We start from the raw sequence: 16,667 nt of genomic DNA on the forward strand, positions 1-16,667 counted from the left end.
TGTAGAGGGTTGTGTGGGTTAGAGAAAATGTGTGGAAACCCTTGGCTTAGCTCAGTACCTGCAAGCTCAATCAGAGGTGTCCATGGCTGTGGGTCAGGCACAGGATTGGTGCGGGATGGCGGGGGTGGGTGCGGCTGGAGCTCAGACAGAAGACCTTCTGAAGTTATCCACACATAATTACATTCCACATTCAATGGCTCCTAAGCCGTAAACAAGGAGACTGAGTTTCTCAGTATCAGAGGAGAGAGAAGACCTTGTGGCTGGATGACCAAGGGAAGCTTCATGGAGGAGACGGCTAAGGGGGCCTTGTAGGATGGACAGGACTTCAAAAAGGGATGTTCACAACTCAGCAGCACTTACTACATGCTGGGCTGGCCCTTCATGCCACTTCGTAAGAATGGTCTCAGCGAATCGGTGGAAGGGACTGCTGTGTTTACCATTTTACAGAGGAGGAAGCTGAGCCTCAGAGAGCTTCAGGAACTCACCTGAAGTCCCACAGCTAGACAGGTGCAGCACCAGGCTTAACTTCATCATACCTGCAAAGTCGCTTTTGCCCTGTAACGTTACACTCACAGGTTCCAGGGTTGGGACCTTTTGCCCTATAACATCCCACCCACAAGTTCCAGGCTTAGGATGTAGATATCATCTTTGCGGTCATTATTCAGCCGACCACAGTGATTATGTTCAGGATCTTGAGATGGGACGATTTATACCTGAGCTCAGTGTAATCAGAAGCGTCCTTATAAGAGAGAGGCAAGAAGGTCGAAGGCAGAAGACAGAGGTGGAGGCAGAAGCAGAGGTCCGAGTGATGCGCTTTGAAGGCAGAGGAAGGGGCCAAGATCAGAGGAATACAGACGGCCTTGGGAAGGTGAAAGGGACAGGCAAACAGACTCTCCTGGGAGCCTCCTGTAGGAACGCAGTCCTGCTAACACCTTGATTTAGCCCCGTGAGACTCATTTTGAGTTTCTGGCTCTAGAATTGTAAGAGAATAAGTGTGTGTTGTTTTAAGCCACTAAGTTTGTGGTCATTTGTCACAGCAGCCACAGGAAACGGATACCGCCCCAGCTGCACTAGCCTTGCCCACCCCTGTGGTCTTGTCGCATGGGCCCCTTCTGCCTGCTACCGGCTCTTCAGCGGGTCTGTGCACGTGGGGGCTGAATACCGGTCTCCACAACTTGCCTGTGAGTGCCTCCATAGCTTTCTCTGCTCCTCAAGCCTCCCCCCATCATCCCCCAAAGCCTCGTGCAGTACCCTGGACCTCATAGGCAATGAATGCTGGTCACATGGCGGCAAATCTGTATCTTTAATTTTATTGACAGCAATTGAGAGAACAGGCTTTTGACAGCAATAACTGCCAGTTTCTCCAGCCTCATGGCCTGGTTGTAGAGCTGGAATCCTCAGTGGCCAGCTGAGTGCTGGTCGGAAGTCGGGGTCAGCCAGCACATCTGGCCGAAGCAGAGGGGGTGCCAGGCCTCTGACTGGGGTGGGAGGCAGCTCCTACTCTGCCTGTTGCAGCCAGAAAGAGGCCCGCTAAAATCCAAGGTGACCAGGTCCCAGCTCAGTGGACAGCAGGCAGGCAGAGGGTCTGTCTGTGAGTCCTAGCTCTGGTCATCTACTCTCCGCATCCCTGTATCCCTGCGGGTATTCTAGCTTTCTGTGCTCTGCTAGAGGAAGGCGCCTGAGCACACCTGGAAACAACTTCTGCTCAGAAAGACCCAGCCAGGCTCCCACACTTGGCAGCAGGAGAAATGTTGATCCAGAGAGGGAAAGTGACTTGCCCAAGGTCGCACAACACTTTTGTGAGTCTCAAAACAAGCTGGAAGACTCCTGTCCAGTCCCACCTCCAGGAGACTGGAGATTTGGGCATGAGAGGCTGGCCTCCAGGTGACAGGACCGCAGGGCAGGCTGGCCAGGAGCTGGGAGCCCGCGCAGCCTCACTTGAGACTGTGCTGGCTCTCGCGGTGCCGCCGCAGATCCACCTTGCGCTGGAAGCCTTTGGTGCACAGCTCACAGCTGAAGGGCTTGAAGCCTGTGTGCTTGCGGCTGTGGGTGATGAGGTTGGAGCTCTGGCTGAAGGCCTTTCCGCACACCTGGCACTTGTGCGGCTTCTCACCTGCAGGGAGGGGAGGGCAGCACAGCAAGGGTGGGGTCAGGGCCTCTTCACCAGGCCTGCCGCTCCACTGCCCCGCCCCGGGGTTCATTTTCCAATAACTCCCTATGTTTTCTCTCGTGGCCAACTCATATTCACTTTAGAAAAGAATTAGAAAGGAGAGAGAAGCAAAGACACAACTTGGACCCTCCTCCCACCCCTACTGGATTATAGGGTGGTTAGGGGCAGCAGCCGAGTCATCTTGTTTATCAACACATTTCCAAGTCTGGTACACCTGGCACAAAAGGGGCACTCAGCTAATAGCAAGGAGGGAATGAATGAGCAAATGAATGAATGAATGAGTGAACAAATGAATAAGCAAATGAATGAGTGAGTGAACAAAGGAATGAGCAAATAAGTGAGAGAATGAGTGAACAAATGAATAAGCAAATGAATGAATGAGTGAACAAAGGAATGAGCAAATAAGTGAGAGAATGAGTGAACAAATGAATAAGCAAATGAATGAATGAGTGAACAAATGAATAAGCAAATGAGTGAGAGAATGAGTGAACAAATGAATAAGCAAATGAGTGAGAGAATGAGTGAACAAATGAATGAGCAAATGAGTGAATGAGTGAACAAATGAATGAGCAAACGAATGAATGAGTGAACAAATAAATGAGCAAATGAGTGAGAGAATGAGTGAACAAATGAATGAGCAAATGAGTGAGAGAATGAGTGAACAAATGAATGAGAAATGAATGAATGAGTGGACAAATGAATGAGCAAACGAGTGAGCCAATGTGTGAATAAATGAGCAAATGAGTGAACAAATGAATGAGCAAGTGAGTGAGTGAATGAGCAAGCAAATGAATGAATAATTCGATTGCTAGTCTCACTTCTGCCATGAGATCACCAGTGTTGAGATTTTGTTGTTTCCTTCCTGTAATTTTTCCATGCATTAAGTGCACTTAAGCAGCACAGGCGCCCAGCCCTCCATCATCAGTGGCCTTCGACTTTGTAACTAGACCCCACCCCCAGCCTCACGCTGGGGGCCTCTGATGCATCTCTCAGGGAAAGGTGGGGGTGCTCTGCCCAGGGGGCGCAGGCAGGTGAGACTCACTCACCTGTGTGGATGTAGGTGTGTTTCTTCATGTCCGACTTCTGGTGGAAACGCTTGCCGCAGAACTGGCAGGGGTAGGGCCGCGTGTCTGAGTGGATGAGCAGGTGGGTGGACAGCGTGGACGAGCGCTTGAAGGCCTTGCCGCACATGCGGCACTCGAAGCTGCGCTCCTGCCGGAGGAAACGAGGCCCCGGGGGATCAGGCGCAGGCGCAGGACTGGACCCGGCCGGGATCCCCTGCGGAATAGGACACTCCATTGGGGTGGCCTGGAGGATAGGGCCTGGAGGAGCAGGACCCGGGAACCCCTCATCTCTGCCTCTGAGGTGAAACTGGAGCTTGGAGCCTCGTTGGCCTCCTGTGGGATTTTTCCTTGTAATCTTCACGGTATACCGCTTAAAATAAAACTCAATAAATGTTTGTTGATTGACTGATGGACTGACTGATCTCAGAAATTTTTTAGAGGGTCACATTTCATGACCACTAACCCAGAGTGAGTTCCTTGAGGCAGGGATGGTTGTGGTCTGCACAGCGGTTTAGTTAAGGGTAGGAAGTCTGTTAACGGCAGGTGTTGGAGACCCAGACTCAGGGAGGTGGGTACTAGGGGACCCCTCCCAATCTGTGTCGCCCCCAGGAGCAGGGGGAGGGACCCAGTCGCAGCCCCCAGGCTCCCTGGGGAAGCACAGAAAAGGAATGGGGCTGGGAGTCCCGCGCAGGGCCAGGTGCCCACCTGGGAGTGGACATGTGTGTGCTGCTCCAGGCTCACGGCGTGGCCGAATGTTTTACCGCAGACGTCACAGGCGAAGGGCCGGGTCCCACTATGGGAGCGTCGCACATGCACTTCGAGTCCGTGAGGGGTGGAGAAGACCTGGAAGCAGGGGCAGCGTGTGAGGCCACTGGGGGCTGCAGAGAGGGGAACAGGCCTGGGGTCCCATGGTCTCTTCCATGCCCAGCTCCGGCCAAGTCAGGGTGTACAGAGGAAGGGACGCTGGATCGCCAGTTCTGCTACTTGTTTGCTGTGTGTCCCAGGGAGGTCCCTTTTCCTCTCTGTGGCTCAGTCTCCCATCTACAAAGTTGGGTGTGAGAGAGGGGATCTGGAGCCCCCTCCTTGCCTCCTCTAGAGGCTGAATAGCCCGGTGGTTAAGAGCTGGGAGTTGGCCAGAGCTGGGTTTGAATGCTGGTTCTGATAGCTACTTGCTGTCTGATCCTGAAAAAGTGACTTAACCTCTCTGAACCTTAACCCTTCATCTGCCTCCTGGCACTCATGCCTGTCAACTGCTTAGCACAGGGCCAGGCACATGGTCAGAGCTCAATGAATGGTGATGAGGGCGAACGTTTTGATCATTAATCCCACCAGAGTCCCAAGGTTCACAGCACAGGGAACACCCAGAGCTGCCAGTGCGCTGAGAGGGAGTGCAGAGAGCAGCGCCCAGGTGCCCACCCACACCCCCCACTGCCCACCTTGTTGCACTTCACACAGTGGTACGCGTCCATGCCCGGGGAGTAGCGGAGGCTGAAGTCCAAGGCGGGCTCGGTGCTGGGCACCAGAGGACTGCCGTACAGGCTGACGGAGTGCTCCAGGAAGGCTGACTGCATGGTGGAGGGGGCCTGCCGGTAGCTGTGGCCATACGTTGAGGCCAGGATGTCCCAGGAGAAGCTGGGCTTGTAGAATGGGGGTGAGTCGGACAGTGGAGAGTCCCCATCCTGGGGTCGGGACAGCACAATGGGGCCCTCTGTGGAGATAGGGACACATGCCTGGTTACTCATTTAAACACAGGGGGCTGGGCATGGTGGCTCACGCCTGCAATTCCAGCACTTTGGGAGGCCAAGGCAGAAGGATCACTTGAGGTCAGGAGTTTGAGACCGGCCGGACCAACATGGTGAAACCCTGTCTCTACCAAAAAATACAAAAATTAGCCAGGGGTGGTGGCTCACACCTATCATCCCAGCTACTAGGGAGGATGAGGCAGGAGAATCACTTGAACCGGAGAGGCGGAGGTTGCAGTGAGCTGAGATCGTGCTACTGCACTCCAGCCTGGGCAACAGAGTGAGACCCTGTCTCAAAAAATAAAATGAAATAAAATAAACACAGGGCACCCACTTCCCACCACCCTCCACCACCCACCACCACCTTCATCACCTCATACGGAGGGTTTCAGGGTGTCAACCCAATACTTACTGCTGGGGATGCCTGTGTCCCTGTGGCTCCTCAGCTTTTCCAGTCCAGAAACAGCCCCGCCCTCACTCCAAAGTGCCCGCCTCACCCCTTGCATGGACCGGCCCAGCTGCTGCTTCTTACCTCTTCCCCCACCTAGCCCGCATCTGGGAATTAGCTCCCTGTCTGGGAGGCCCGAGCGGAAGCCACAGAGCCCGGGCTGCATCCAGTGACTTTGTGGGTCCTTCCTGACTCCAGGGCCCCAAGGGGCTGTGTTGTAAGAGTCCCTTCATCCTTCCTCCCCTTGGCACTCCCTGGGGAATGACAGGGGGTCACAGATGGGTACCTGGTGCCGGGGCCATCCTGGCCAAGTTCTGGTCCTGCTCCAGCTCCGGCTCTCGCTTGAAGTTGGTCCAGTCCAGGCACTGGTTTGGGAATAGGGTGCTAAGGACAGGGCTGTTGCTCGGGGCCTGGTCTCTGGGCACTGTAGGGAGATAGGACCATCAGCATCAGTAGCCACAGCTTCTGGGAAGCCCAGAGGGAGCAAGGAGGGCACACCCTCCCTAGGAGAAGGAGGCCCAGATAGACATCCACTTGCGGCTGTTTCTGGTGGCTCATACTCCTGGGCTCTGCCCAGGGCAGGGGGGTGAGAAGAGGCCAGGAGGAGACCCTGGGAAAGACTTTGGACCAGTCCGTTTTTCTTTTTTTTTTTTTTTTTTTTTTTTTTGAGACGGAGTCTCGCTCTGTCGCCCAGGCTGGAGTGCAGTGGCCGGATCTCAGCTCACTGCAAGCTCCGCCTCCCGGGTTCACGCCATTCTCTGGCCTCAGCCTCCCGAGTAGCTGGGACTACAGGCGCCCGCCACCTCGCCCGGCTAGTTTTTTTTGTATTTCTTAATAGAGACGGGGTTTCACCGTGTTAGCCAGGATGGTTTCGATCTCCTGACCTCGTGATCCGCCCGTCTCGGCCTCCCAAAGTGCTGGGATTACAGGCTTGAGCCACCGCGCCCGGCCAGGACCAGTCCGTTTTTCTGAGCAACCCAACTCCAGCCCTAGATTGAGCCTCCAGTGAGGCCCCACATGTCAGTAACTGAGTACGGGCTCCAACTTGACACTCTCATCTCCCCAACAGGGCAGAAGGGATGAGGGCATCATTCATGCATCTACTCCTTTTATCTGCAACCCATATTTACTGCACTCCTGCTTCCAGACTTGGAAGAAGAGGCTGCTGCAGGAGGGACGCTGCTGCACCCCCATCACACAGAGCAGAAAGACCCCGGTGGGTTCAGCAGGGCGCCAGCCTTGGCTCTGACTCACCCGGGGTAAGGGCAGGAGGCCAGAGCGGTTCATCCTCCTGCACACGGGGCTGGTGGTAGGTGTGAGCCTTCTTGCTCTTCACCAGGAAGGAGCGTGGCATTTTCAGTGTGCACCCCACACCTGCAAGAGGGAGGGATGGGAGCGGTTGGGAAGGACAAGAGAACAATACTCCCCATATCTCAGAACCTCCTCCTGAGCTCAAACAGCAGCTCTACTGGCTTGAAGAGTGAGCCCCAAAGTTCATGTCCACCCAGAACCTGTGAATATGACCTTATTAGTAACAGTGTGTTTTTGCAGATATCATCAAGTTATGACGAGGTCATTCCGGGTTCGGATGGACCCTCAATCCAAGATGACTAGTGTCCTTATAAGAAGACGGAAATTTGGACCCAGAGACACAGACACCCAGGGAGAATGTCGTGTGACAACAGAGCAGAGAGTGATGCTTCTATCAGCCAGAGAATGCCAGGCAGTACTGGCAGCTGCCAGAACTCGGAGAGGGGCACAAAGTACTCTTCCCTGGAGTCTCCAGAAAGAACCCACTTTGTGGACACCTTGATTTTGGATTTCTAGACCCCAGAACCATGAAAGAATAAATTTCTGTTGTTTTTAAGCCACCTGTTTGTGCTATTTTGTTACGGCAGCTACAAATCCTAACTTCCCTCACTGCTCCTTCACCAGAAAACAAATACATCGCCCCCTAGAAAATGCTCAGACAAGCCTGCTCCCATTGGCACGATCTGGGCTGCAATGGAGCAGAAAGGGAAAGGCAGGGGCTAAGGTCTCCCTCTGTGACACACGGTGGACCCCAATTCTAGAAAGTTACATTTAGGTACCAATGAGATTCACCTTCAGAGGCCATAGAAACAGATGGTCTGAGCTTAGGTTTTGGAATCAGCAGTTCACGGGTTAGAATCTCAGCTCACTTGCTGTGCAATCTGGGACAGACACTTAACCTCTCTGGGCCTATTCCCTTTGCTGTAAGGGGGGATGTCGAGGCTTGCAGTGCTGACAAGGGCATCACAGGTGCTCAGTGTCTATCACAGGGGGCTCTGGCAGAGAAGCTGAAGCAAACGAGGAGACATTGCCAATCCACGTGCTCCTGCAAGCTACAAGCCACGGCTACAGAGCAGGGCTGCGCCTTGTCCACAGCCCTGGCCCAGACTCTGTTTCCTAGAGAGACAGGGGCCTTCTCTATCTGAGGAATGGGGTGGGGGGACTCAAGACCTGAGAGGAGCCCCCACTCCACTGCACCTGGACGCCTGAAGTTTCACGGACACAGGAGAAGAGGCAAATATCCCCCAGCTTCCATGGGCAGCCCAGCATCACTACTGACCCCACCGGTCAGGGAGTGGGGGAAGAAACCAAGGACCACATCAGTCAGGGGACCATCCCAGGTAGGGTCGGGGAGTGACAGGGCTGGACCCTGGCTTCCCCTGCAGAGCCCTCTGGAGCTGAGAGCCCCGCCTGGCCCCCAGAATGCTTCACATCCCTGTACTCAGCCTGTGAGGCTCCCCTGGGGGCTCCTGGAAAGCATCATCTTGTGGTCCTCTATCTTTTCTGCCCCCATGCTGCACCCAGACCAACACCAGGCCCACGCCTGAGGCCTCGGAAGAGTCCCACCCCCCATCCCCTTGGGCCAGCCGCCATGCAAGACTGCAGCGGTGATAGGGCTCCAGAGAAGGCGGGAAAGGGATCACAGCTGCTTCAGAACAGCAGTGAGGGCCAGGGTGATAAGGCCTTGGCCCAGGAGCAGGGTGGGAGGTGGGAGATTAGAGAATGCAGCTTGGAAAAGGGCCAGGGACTCACCCCTTCCCCAAAGGGATGACCCAGAGCCAGGCAGAAGAGGGACCTGACTGTGCCCAGACCTCCTTCCCCCTGGCCCAGAGCCTGGGGACATCAGGAGTTTGGACTGGGGGCTCTGCACAGAGGGCCAAGCTCAGGCCCAGCCCTTGCCTGCTGTAAGACTCATCCCCGAGCCTCAGTGGCCATATCTGCTAAATGGGGATCCCAATCCAACCCCGTGGGATTGTGGGTAGTGAGAAAGGACCTTTATCCATCAGGAGCGAGCATGGGAAGCGCTCAGCATGTGCCCATCCGCGCATCCCAGCACCCAGCCCACTGCAGGTGCATTCAAAGGACGGGGTGAGCCCTGCGCCAAGGGCTGCAGCAGCTCCCCGAAGCCAGGGCCGCGCTCAAGGCCCTGTACTCTCTGAGCTCTAAAATTAGGAGAAAGGACCTTGAAGACCTCTGGGGTCCCTTCCCGCGGTCAGATGCTCGGCTCTCTGAACACAGGCTCGGGCCGGGGGCAGCCCACGGCCTTATCTCCCAGGGACACGTCTTCCTCCTCCTGCCTCCTCCCCCTCCCTCACCAGGGCTCCCCACACCCCCCTTCCTTCCCGCTTCTAACTCTTCTATGCTTCAAGAAAGCCCCTGGGGACGCCAGACCCTAGCGGGAGAGGAGGGGACCCAGTGAGCAGGAGGAGGGCTGAGGGTGCGGGGTTCCCCTCGCACTTTGTTTTGAGGGGGCCTGTGAGGGCCTATCAAAATATCAAAAGATGATCTTTTTTTCCCACATAATATTTATGAGGAAATCAGCTAGAACCAAAGGTACTCGCCGAGGCGTCTGTGATAGAAGGAGGCGCCCGTCAACCCTTGTGGCAGGGGGCTGCTTAGCCGGCCTTTTTTATTACACCTTTAATCCTGATGCTTAATCCAGATGCTGAGTCCTGCTGCTGTCCCATTTCATAAAGGAGGAGCTGAGGCCTGGAGGGCTCAGGACCCTGCGGCAGAGTGAGCAGGGCAGGACTGGGGTCTGTCTGGCCCCAGGCCTCCATGCTCTTGACTTTCAGCCCAGGAGGTGGGCAGTTACTCGGTGCAGACTGGGTGCCAAGTGCTGGGCAGTGCCCGGCATGGCTTTCTCTCTGCAGAGGGTGTGGAGCCGATGTGCTAGGGATGAAAACAGCAGTTTGAAACTCCCTCACGTGCCTGTGTCAAGCAGTGTCTTCCCAGGTTGCAGGTAGGAAAACTGAGGTGTAGAGAGGAAAGTGACACCGATCCAGGGCTCCTGGCCTGTTAGGATTTTACTCTCAAGCCACTGTGCCACCCAGCACTGTGAGAGGTCCTCACAGCACCTGGTGAACACCACCTGCAGTACAGAGGGAAATGCGGGGTGCTGGGGCAAGAGGGGAGAAAAATCAGGCCAGGCGCGGTGGCTCATGCCTGTAATCCCAGCACTTTGGGAGGCCGAGGTGGGCAGATCACGAGATCAGGAGTTCAAGACCAGCCTGGCCAACACAGTGAACCCTCGTCTCTACTAAAAATACAAAAATTAGCTGGGCATGGTGGCGCGTGCTATGTCTCAGCTACTCAGGAGGCTGAGGCAGGAGAATTGCTTGAACCCGGGAGGCGGAGGTTGCAGTGAGCTGAGATCGCATCACCACTGCGCTTCAGCCTGGGCGACAGAGCCAGACGCTGTCTCAAAAAAAAAAAAAAAAAAAAAAAGGGGGTGGGGGGAGAAAAATCAAACCCTCTGACCCCCAAGTCTTTTCGAGGCTCCTAAAAGACCCACGTGGCTCTGAAGAATTTCAGTGGGGCCAGGCCAGGGACAGACCTCCCTTCAGGAAGCATTGATCTTCCTTTGGGCTCAGGGCCCAAGGAGACCTCAGGTCAACTGACTCCAATGCCGGACCCCACAACGTGGACACTTTCTAGCGCTCACGAGCCCTGGCCAAGCACTTTTCACTTAGGCACAGTGCAGGGTGGGGCTGGCCTCTGGAGTTCTCCAGCTTCAGGAAGGTGATTCTCACGCCTACTCTAGTGATCTCCCCTGAGCCCCACACCCCTTCTCTTGGCTCCCCCCAGTGTGCTCTCCCCTGAGCTTGGCAAGTGACAGGGACACAGCCAACGCCACGGCCAAGCCCTCCGGCTTACAAAGGGGCCAAACGCACCTGGTGAACTTCCTTTTGGTCCCTGTTAGGAAAGTAGGAAAGGTTGTTTTTTTTTTTTTTTTTTTAAAGAAAAAACAGGAACGAATCACCTATACTGTAGTTAATTAACAACCACTTGGTTTTGATTCACACGAACTCCGTTCTGAGAAAGAGCTAAGAGCAGAGATTATGAAAGAAGCTTAGGATTTCTTCATAAAACAGAGGCCCTGATAGTATCGGACCTCCGGAAAGAGGCCCACTGTTAACATCACTTCATAACCCCCCGATCCTGGTAGAGCCCCCCGACCCTGAGTCAGAATCTCAGTCAGTGCTCCTTGAAGACAGGCGACCCTCCACCCTGGCAGGAGCCGGCGCCCTAACTTCCAGTAGGACTTGGATCAACAGGCCTGTGAGGTCCCTGTAATGAGGCCCCTTGTGTTGCCCAAGGAATCGAGTCTGATTTGGGGTCCTGGAGTTTGTGACCACATCAGCCACCAACCTGGGGCTTGGTTTTCCTATCTCTCAAAAGGGACGGTTGGGCTGAGAGATTTCTAAACTTCCCTTTTGCTCTAAAATCCCATGTAGAATTCGTTGACCTTCAGTGAGAGATTGAACCACCTTGACTAAAAGACTTGTCACTCGGGTTCCCTTTTTGGGAGGGTTGGGTAAGACTCAGCTGGTTCTCAGGGTCAACTACAGAGGACCCTTTTGACTTCCTTTATGTTTACAGACTCAAGGGAGGCCGGGCTTGGTGGCTCTTGCCTGTAATCCCAGCACTTTGGGAGGCCAAGGCAGGCGGATCACCTGAAGTCAGGAGTTCAAGACCAGCCTGGCCAACATGGTAAAGACAGGCAACCCTGTCTTTACTAAAGATACTAAACTTAGCTGGGTGTGGTGGTGGACACCTGTAATTCCAGCTACTTGGGAGGCTGAGGCAGGAGAATCACTGGAACCCAGAAGACGAAGATTGCGGTGAGCCGAGATGGTGCCACTGCACTCCAGCCTTGGTGACAGAGTGAGACTCTGTCTCAAAAAAAAAAAAAAAAAAAAAAAAAAGATTCAAGGGGAAACAACAAGACTTGTCCATGAAGGAGTCAGGGGAAAATGCACCCAGGTCAGGCTCAGGGGCCCCAGCAGAAAGTAATCATTATCATTATCATCATCATTATTATTATTTTGAGACAGGGTCTCACTCTGTCACCTGGGCTGCAGTGCAGTGGTTTGATCTTGGCCCATTGTAACCTCCACCTCCCAGGCCCAAGCGATCCTCCCATCTCAGCTTCTCGAGTAGCTGGGACTACAGGCGTGCGCCACCACACCTGGCTAATTTTTGTACTTTTTGTAGAGACGGGGTTTTGCCATGTTGCCCAGGCTGGTCTAAATCATTATTTTTATTTGAAATTTAGAAGGAGTTCTCACATGTCTCCTCCAAAGCTCAGAGAATGCAATGTCAAAAGGGAGTGAATGTACTTCTGGGTATAGACCCAAAATCATTGGAAGGAGAGACTCAAATAGATATTTGCATACTCATGTTTATAGCAGCACTATTCACAATAGGCAAAAGGTAGAAGCAAGCCAGGTGTTCATGGCAGATGAATGCCCGAACAACATGTGGTCTATGGCCGCTCTGAGTGGCTCACACCTGTAATCCCAGCACTTTAGGAGGCCAAGGTGGGCAGATCACCTGAGGTCAGGAGTTCAAGACCAGCCTGGCCAACGTGACGAAACCCTGCCTCTGCTAAAAATACAAAAATCAGCCAGGTGTGGTGGTGGGTGCCTGTAATCCCAGCTACTCAGGAGGCTGAGGTAGGAGAATCGCTTGAACCAGGGAGGCAGAGGTTACGGTGAGCCAAGATCGCACCATTACACTCCAGCCTTGCAACAGACCCCGTCTCAAACAAACAAACAAACAAACAAACAAAATGTGGTCTAGCGATATGATTGAACATTATTCGGCCTTAAAAAGGAAGGAAATGCTGGACATGCTACAACATGGATGAACCTGAAGGATTTATGCTAAGTGAAATCAGCCAGTCACAAAAGGACGAATGCTGTGTGATTCCTTATATGAGTCCCTAAAATAGGCAATTTTGTAGAGACAGAAAAAGATAGAGGTTGCCAGGGGGAGGGGAAGGGAATGGAAGTTACTGTGTAATAGGTATGAAGTTTCAGCTTTACGAGATGAAACAGTTCTGTGGATGGATGGTGGTGACGGTCGCACAGCAATGTGAATATACTTAACACCGCTGAATGGTACACTTGTAAATGGCTAAAATTGTAAATTTTGTCATGTGTATTTTATCAAAATAAAAAGAAAAGTGAGTGAATGAAACCCTTTCTGCATATCTCTATATTATAGACTAAAGCAGCTCCCATTGGCTTGAATTCCTGGCAAGGAACACATGAAAAGCCTCCCTCTAGACTAACGGGGGGGGGGTGGCGTTTGCTGTTGTTTCAACAAAGGGTCTGGATATTGGGGCACAGACAGTGAAGAATCCCGTTTCATCAGGCTGTTTTCCCTGGGTATTCTGGAGTCATCTGGTCCCAGAGCCTTTGAAAATCCTTGTACTGTCCACTGAGTTTCCCACCCACCCTACCCTGCCCTCCTTAAAGCTTTGGGGCAATAGTCTGCACTGGTTTTGAGTGATTCCAGTAATCAAACCTAAACCAGGTATAGCTCTCCAATGTTCCCCAAGAACACTCTTCAGGAAAACCAAAATCTGACAGAAAGAGCAAGAAGAATTATGCATTTTCTTGTCCAAAGAATTCCTTCTGCAACACTTCTAAGGACAAGAAACTTGACACTTTGCTAGACTTGGAAGAAATATTTTACCTGTTTCCTACTAAGAAACATGCAGGCGCGCCCAGGCGGTCAGGTGCAGCTCAGTTAGCTTCTAATATCTACCAGACTCATGCCCACAGATTGTAACTGAATTTGCTCCCTAAGAACTCACGAAAGCTGTGGACTTTCTCCCCAGAAAAATGTGCACAGGCACATACCCACGTCAGTTCTGCAGACCTCCTCTTTACAAGTCCTATTTTAGAGTGAACATGTCTCCCCAGATGCCTTAACATTTAAACTTGTTTTTTTTTTTTTTTCCTACAAAAGTAGGTGGAAAGGGCTAACAACAGTCTACAGGGAAAGGAGAGCTGAAACAGTACCTCCCCATGGCTGTTTCCATTGTTTCTGGAGCCTGGGCAGTGTGTGGGAGAGGGTAGCCTTGTCATCTCCCCTTAGTAGGCTCTGAGGGCAAGAATGCCTGACTCTCAAAGTGTCCTGGGAATTGGCTGGGCGCAGTGGCTAATGCCTGTAATCCCAACACTTTGGGAGGCCGAGTTGGGTGGATCATTTGAGGTCAAGAGTTCGAAACCAGCCTGGCCAACATGGTGAAACCCGTCTCTACTAAAAATACAAAAATTAGCCAGGTGTCGTAACACTTGCCTGTAATCCCAGCTACTTGGGAGGCTGAGGCATGAGAATTGCTTGAATGCGTGAAGCAGAGGTTTCAGTGGGATCATGTCACTGCACTCCAGCCTGGGCGACAGAGTGAGACTCCGTCTCAGAAAAAAAAAAAAAAAACCCAAAAAACAAAACAACAACAACAACAACAACCAAAAAAAAACGTGTCCCAGGAACTTTAGTTAAGTCCCCAGAGTCTGGGACTGTCTCCCAGGGGGAACACAACGCGGGCACTTGGAAGTGTGTCTCCCTGAGCACTGCCCAGGTCCCCGGGACAGCTGGGTTGTGGGTATGACTTTGTGCCCGAAGGTGACGTCTGTCAGCCTAAAATCAAGTTTTGAAAAGTGTTTCTGCACAGCCGGCAAAGGTGTAATTCTCAGCAGAGTGTCTCAGACAAGGTTACGTCCTCACCCTCTTTCTCCCTTGGCTCCTTGCCTTCCAGAGCTTTTCCAGCCCACCTCACCCTTCCTAGGACTGCAGGAGGAGCCAGGGAACCTGCTGTGAAGCCACCTGTGGCGCGCAGGCACATTTCAAAAGAAAAGCGCAGAAACGCATCCTCCAGCACTCACCTGCCCGGAGCTGTCCCTCGCCTGGGTTCTGCCGGAGCTTCCCGAGGTGGGAACTGCAAAGCCTCGCTCGGGACTGGCCTCCGCTCTGTCAACTGTGTGACTCTTTGCACAAATAGATACTTCTCCTTTTTTCTCTGTCTCTCTGTGTGTTTTTCCTCTTCTGTTCCCCTCCCTGATTTTCAATCTGATTATTTGTGTCAAAATCTGGCGGTGAAGAAGCAGCCAATGAAGAGAGCGCGGGAGCTCAGCCGTATTTGCTTATCAAAACTTTCCAGGACGCAAGACTTCGAATCCTCATTTCTAACCCTCGACACTTGGAGCGGAGCGCTTTCTCTCTGCAGAGAAATTCAGAATTTTGCTGGAAATTTTGAATAACATCTGCACAAAAAGAAGGTGATGGCTAAATTATTAAATTTTAAAAATTAAAGTTAAAAAATACTAACTTATAAAACTCGATTTTGCATAGAGAAGTCGTGGCTCTTTGGTTTTTTCTTCTTTCTTTTCTCTTGCCTTTTTTATTCCTTCCCTCCTTCCCTCTTTTTTCTTTCCTTCTCTTCCTCCTTTCCTTCTTCCTCCCTCCCTCCCTCCCTTCTTCCTTCCCTTCCTTATTTTCCTTCTTCCTCCCTCCTTCCTTCCTTCCCTCCCTCCCTCTCCTCCTCTCCTCTCTCTCTCTTCCCTCTTTTCCTCCCTCCTTTTTTTTCCGTTTTTCCCTGCCTCCCTCCTCTCTCCCTCCTCCCATCCCTCCCTCCCCAAGTTCAGCACCCTGAGGCTTGTGACAGCCAGGCTTGTGCAAAGCCCCTACTTCCCAAGCCGGCCACATTCATAGAGGCCCCCCTTGTCCTTGCAGAGGTCACATTTCAGAAGAAACATCAAATTTGCATTTCCCCCAGATATGACCTTTGAGCGGGTAGAGGCACGGTGGAGGTGTGGCAGTGAGTTTGGAGGCCAGGAGACGCTTGGCCTGCTGAAGCTGCCATACAGATTAAAGGCCAGGTGCCAGAGCCCGCGTCTGCCGCCCTCTGGTGGCAGACAAAGTGATGGGGAGGCCAGTGGGGGCCTCTGGGGTGTCCCACTGATGGTGGGGGGGCGGGGAGTGGGGGCGGGAAAGCTTGGCTGAGCCGGCTGGGGCATTTCTTCCCATTTGGCAGGGTGTCCCATCCTCTGGCTCCCCACCTTCTTCCTCCTCTGGCCCCCGCCTCCTCCCGCTTGCAGGATGACTGATTTATTTCTGGAGGTTTTGCATAAGATGAGAACGCCACAAACAGAGCACTGTTAGACTGCTTTGCCTGCTCTTCCAGCCCAGGCGCTGGGGAGATTGTGTTTCCCTCCTAAAGAAAACAAGTCTGGTGACAGGAAGCCCCGATTTAAACTGCAAGTCCAAGGTTCAAGATGAAGAAAAAGAGGTGTTTCAGGCAAGGTCTTTCTGCTGGGCCAGTCCTGGAGTGCCAGCCAGGAGGCCACAACCCTGTGGTCACCAGGCCTCAGTAATGCTGGGATGTCAGTCCCAGCCCTAGGCCACAGACAGCAGACCACTGCTCCCAGCCCCATTGCCTCTCTTGGTGGAAAGAAACATCTTTTTAAAAAATTATTATTGGCCAGGCACAGTGGTTCATGCCTGTAATCCCAGCACTTTGAGAGGCTGAGGCAGGCAAGGATCACCTGAGGTCGGGAGTTCGAGACCAGCCTGACCAACATGGAGAAATCTCATCTCTACAAAAAATACAAAATTAGCTGGGCGTGGTGGCGCATGCCTGTAATCCCAGCTACTCAGGAGGCTGAGGCAGAGAATCACTTGAACCCAGAAGGCAGAGGTTGTGGTGAGTCCAGATCACAACATTGCACTTCAGCCTGGTCAACAAGAGCAAAACTCCATCTCAAAAAAAAATATTATTATTATTCTTTTCTTTTCTTTTCTTTTTTTTTTTTTTGAGACGGAGTCTTGCTCTGTCGCCGGGGCTGGAGTGCAGTGGCTGGATCTCAGCTCACTGCAAGCTCCGCCTCCCAGGTTTACGCCATTCTCCTGCCTCAGCC

General features: G+C 52.8%; 1 protein-coding gene across 2 annotated transcripts; it reads right to left on the bottom strand.

Annotated features, from left to right (window-relative positions):
- Positions 1 to 1,290: 1,290 nt before the first annotated feature.
- On the bottom strand, positions 1,291 to 14,784 carry GFI1B (growth factor independent 1B transcriptional repressor). 2 transcript variants are annotated; one of them, XM_005580545.5, is made up of 7 exons: positions 14,637 to 14,784; positions 6,679 to 6,798; positions 5,711 to 5,848; positions 4,671 to 4,942; positions 3,940 to 4,077; positions 3,217 to 3,382; positions 1,291 to 2,113 (listed from the first exon to the last, which is right to left on the bottom strand). In XM_005580545.5, the coding sequence occupies exons 2-7, from the start codon at positions 6,776 to 6,778 to the stop codon at positions 1,935 to 1,937; spliced, it is 993 nt and encodes a 330-aa protein (XP_005580602.1). In that variant the 5' UTR covers positions 6,779 to 6,798; positions 14,637 to 14,784; the 3' UTR covers positions 1,291 to 1,934. The 2 variants fall into 2 exon arrangements, with proteins under 2 accessions (XP_005580602.1, XP_045229972.1); XM_045374037.3 differs by having other exon boundaries at positions 3,217 to 3,448.
- Positions 14,785 to 16,667: the final 1,883 nt, after the last annotated feature.

Source organism: Macaca fascicularis, chromosome 15, assembly GCF_037993035.2.
Source record: "Macaca fascicularis isolate 582-1 chromosome 15, T2T-MFA8v1.1".
Taxonomy (NCBI): Eukaryota; Metazoa; Chordata; class Mammalia; order Primates; family Cercopithecidae; genus Macaca; species Macaca fascicularis.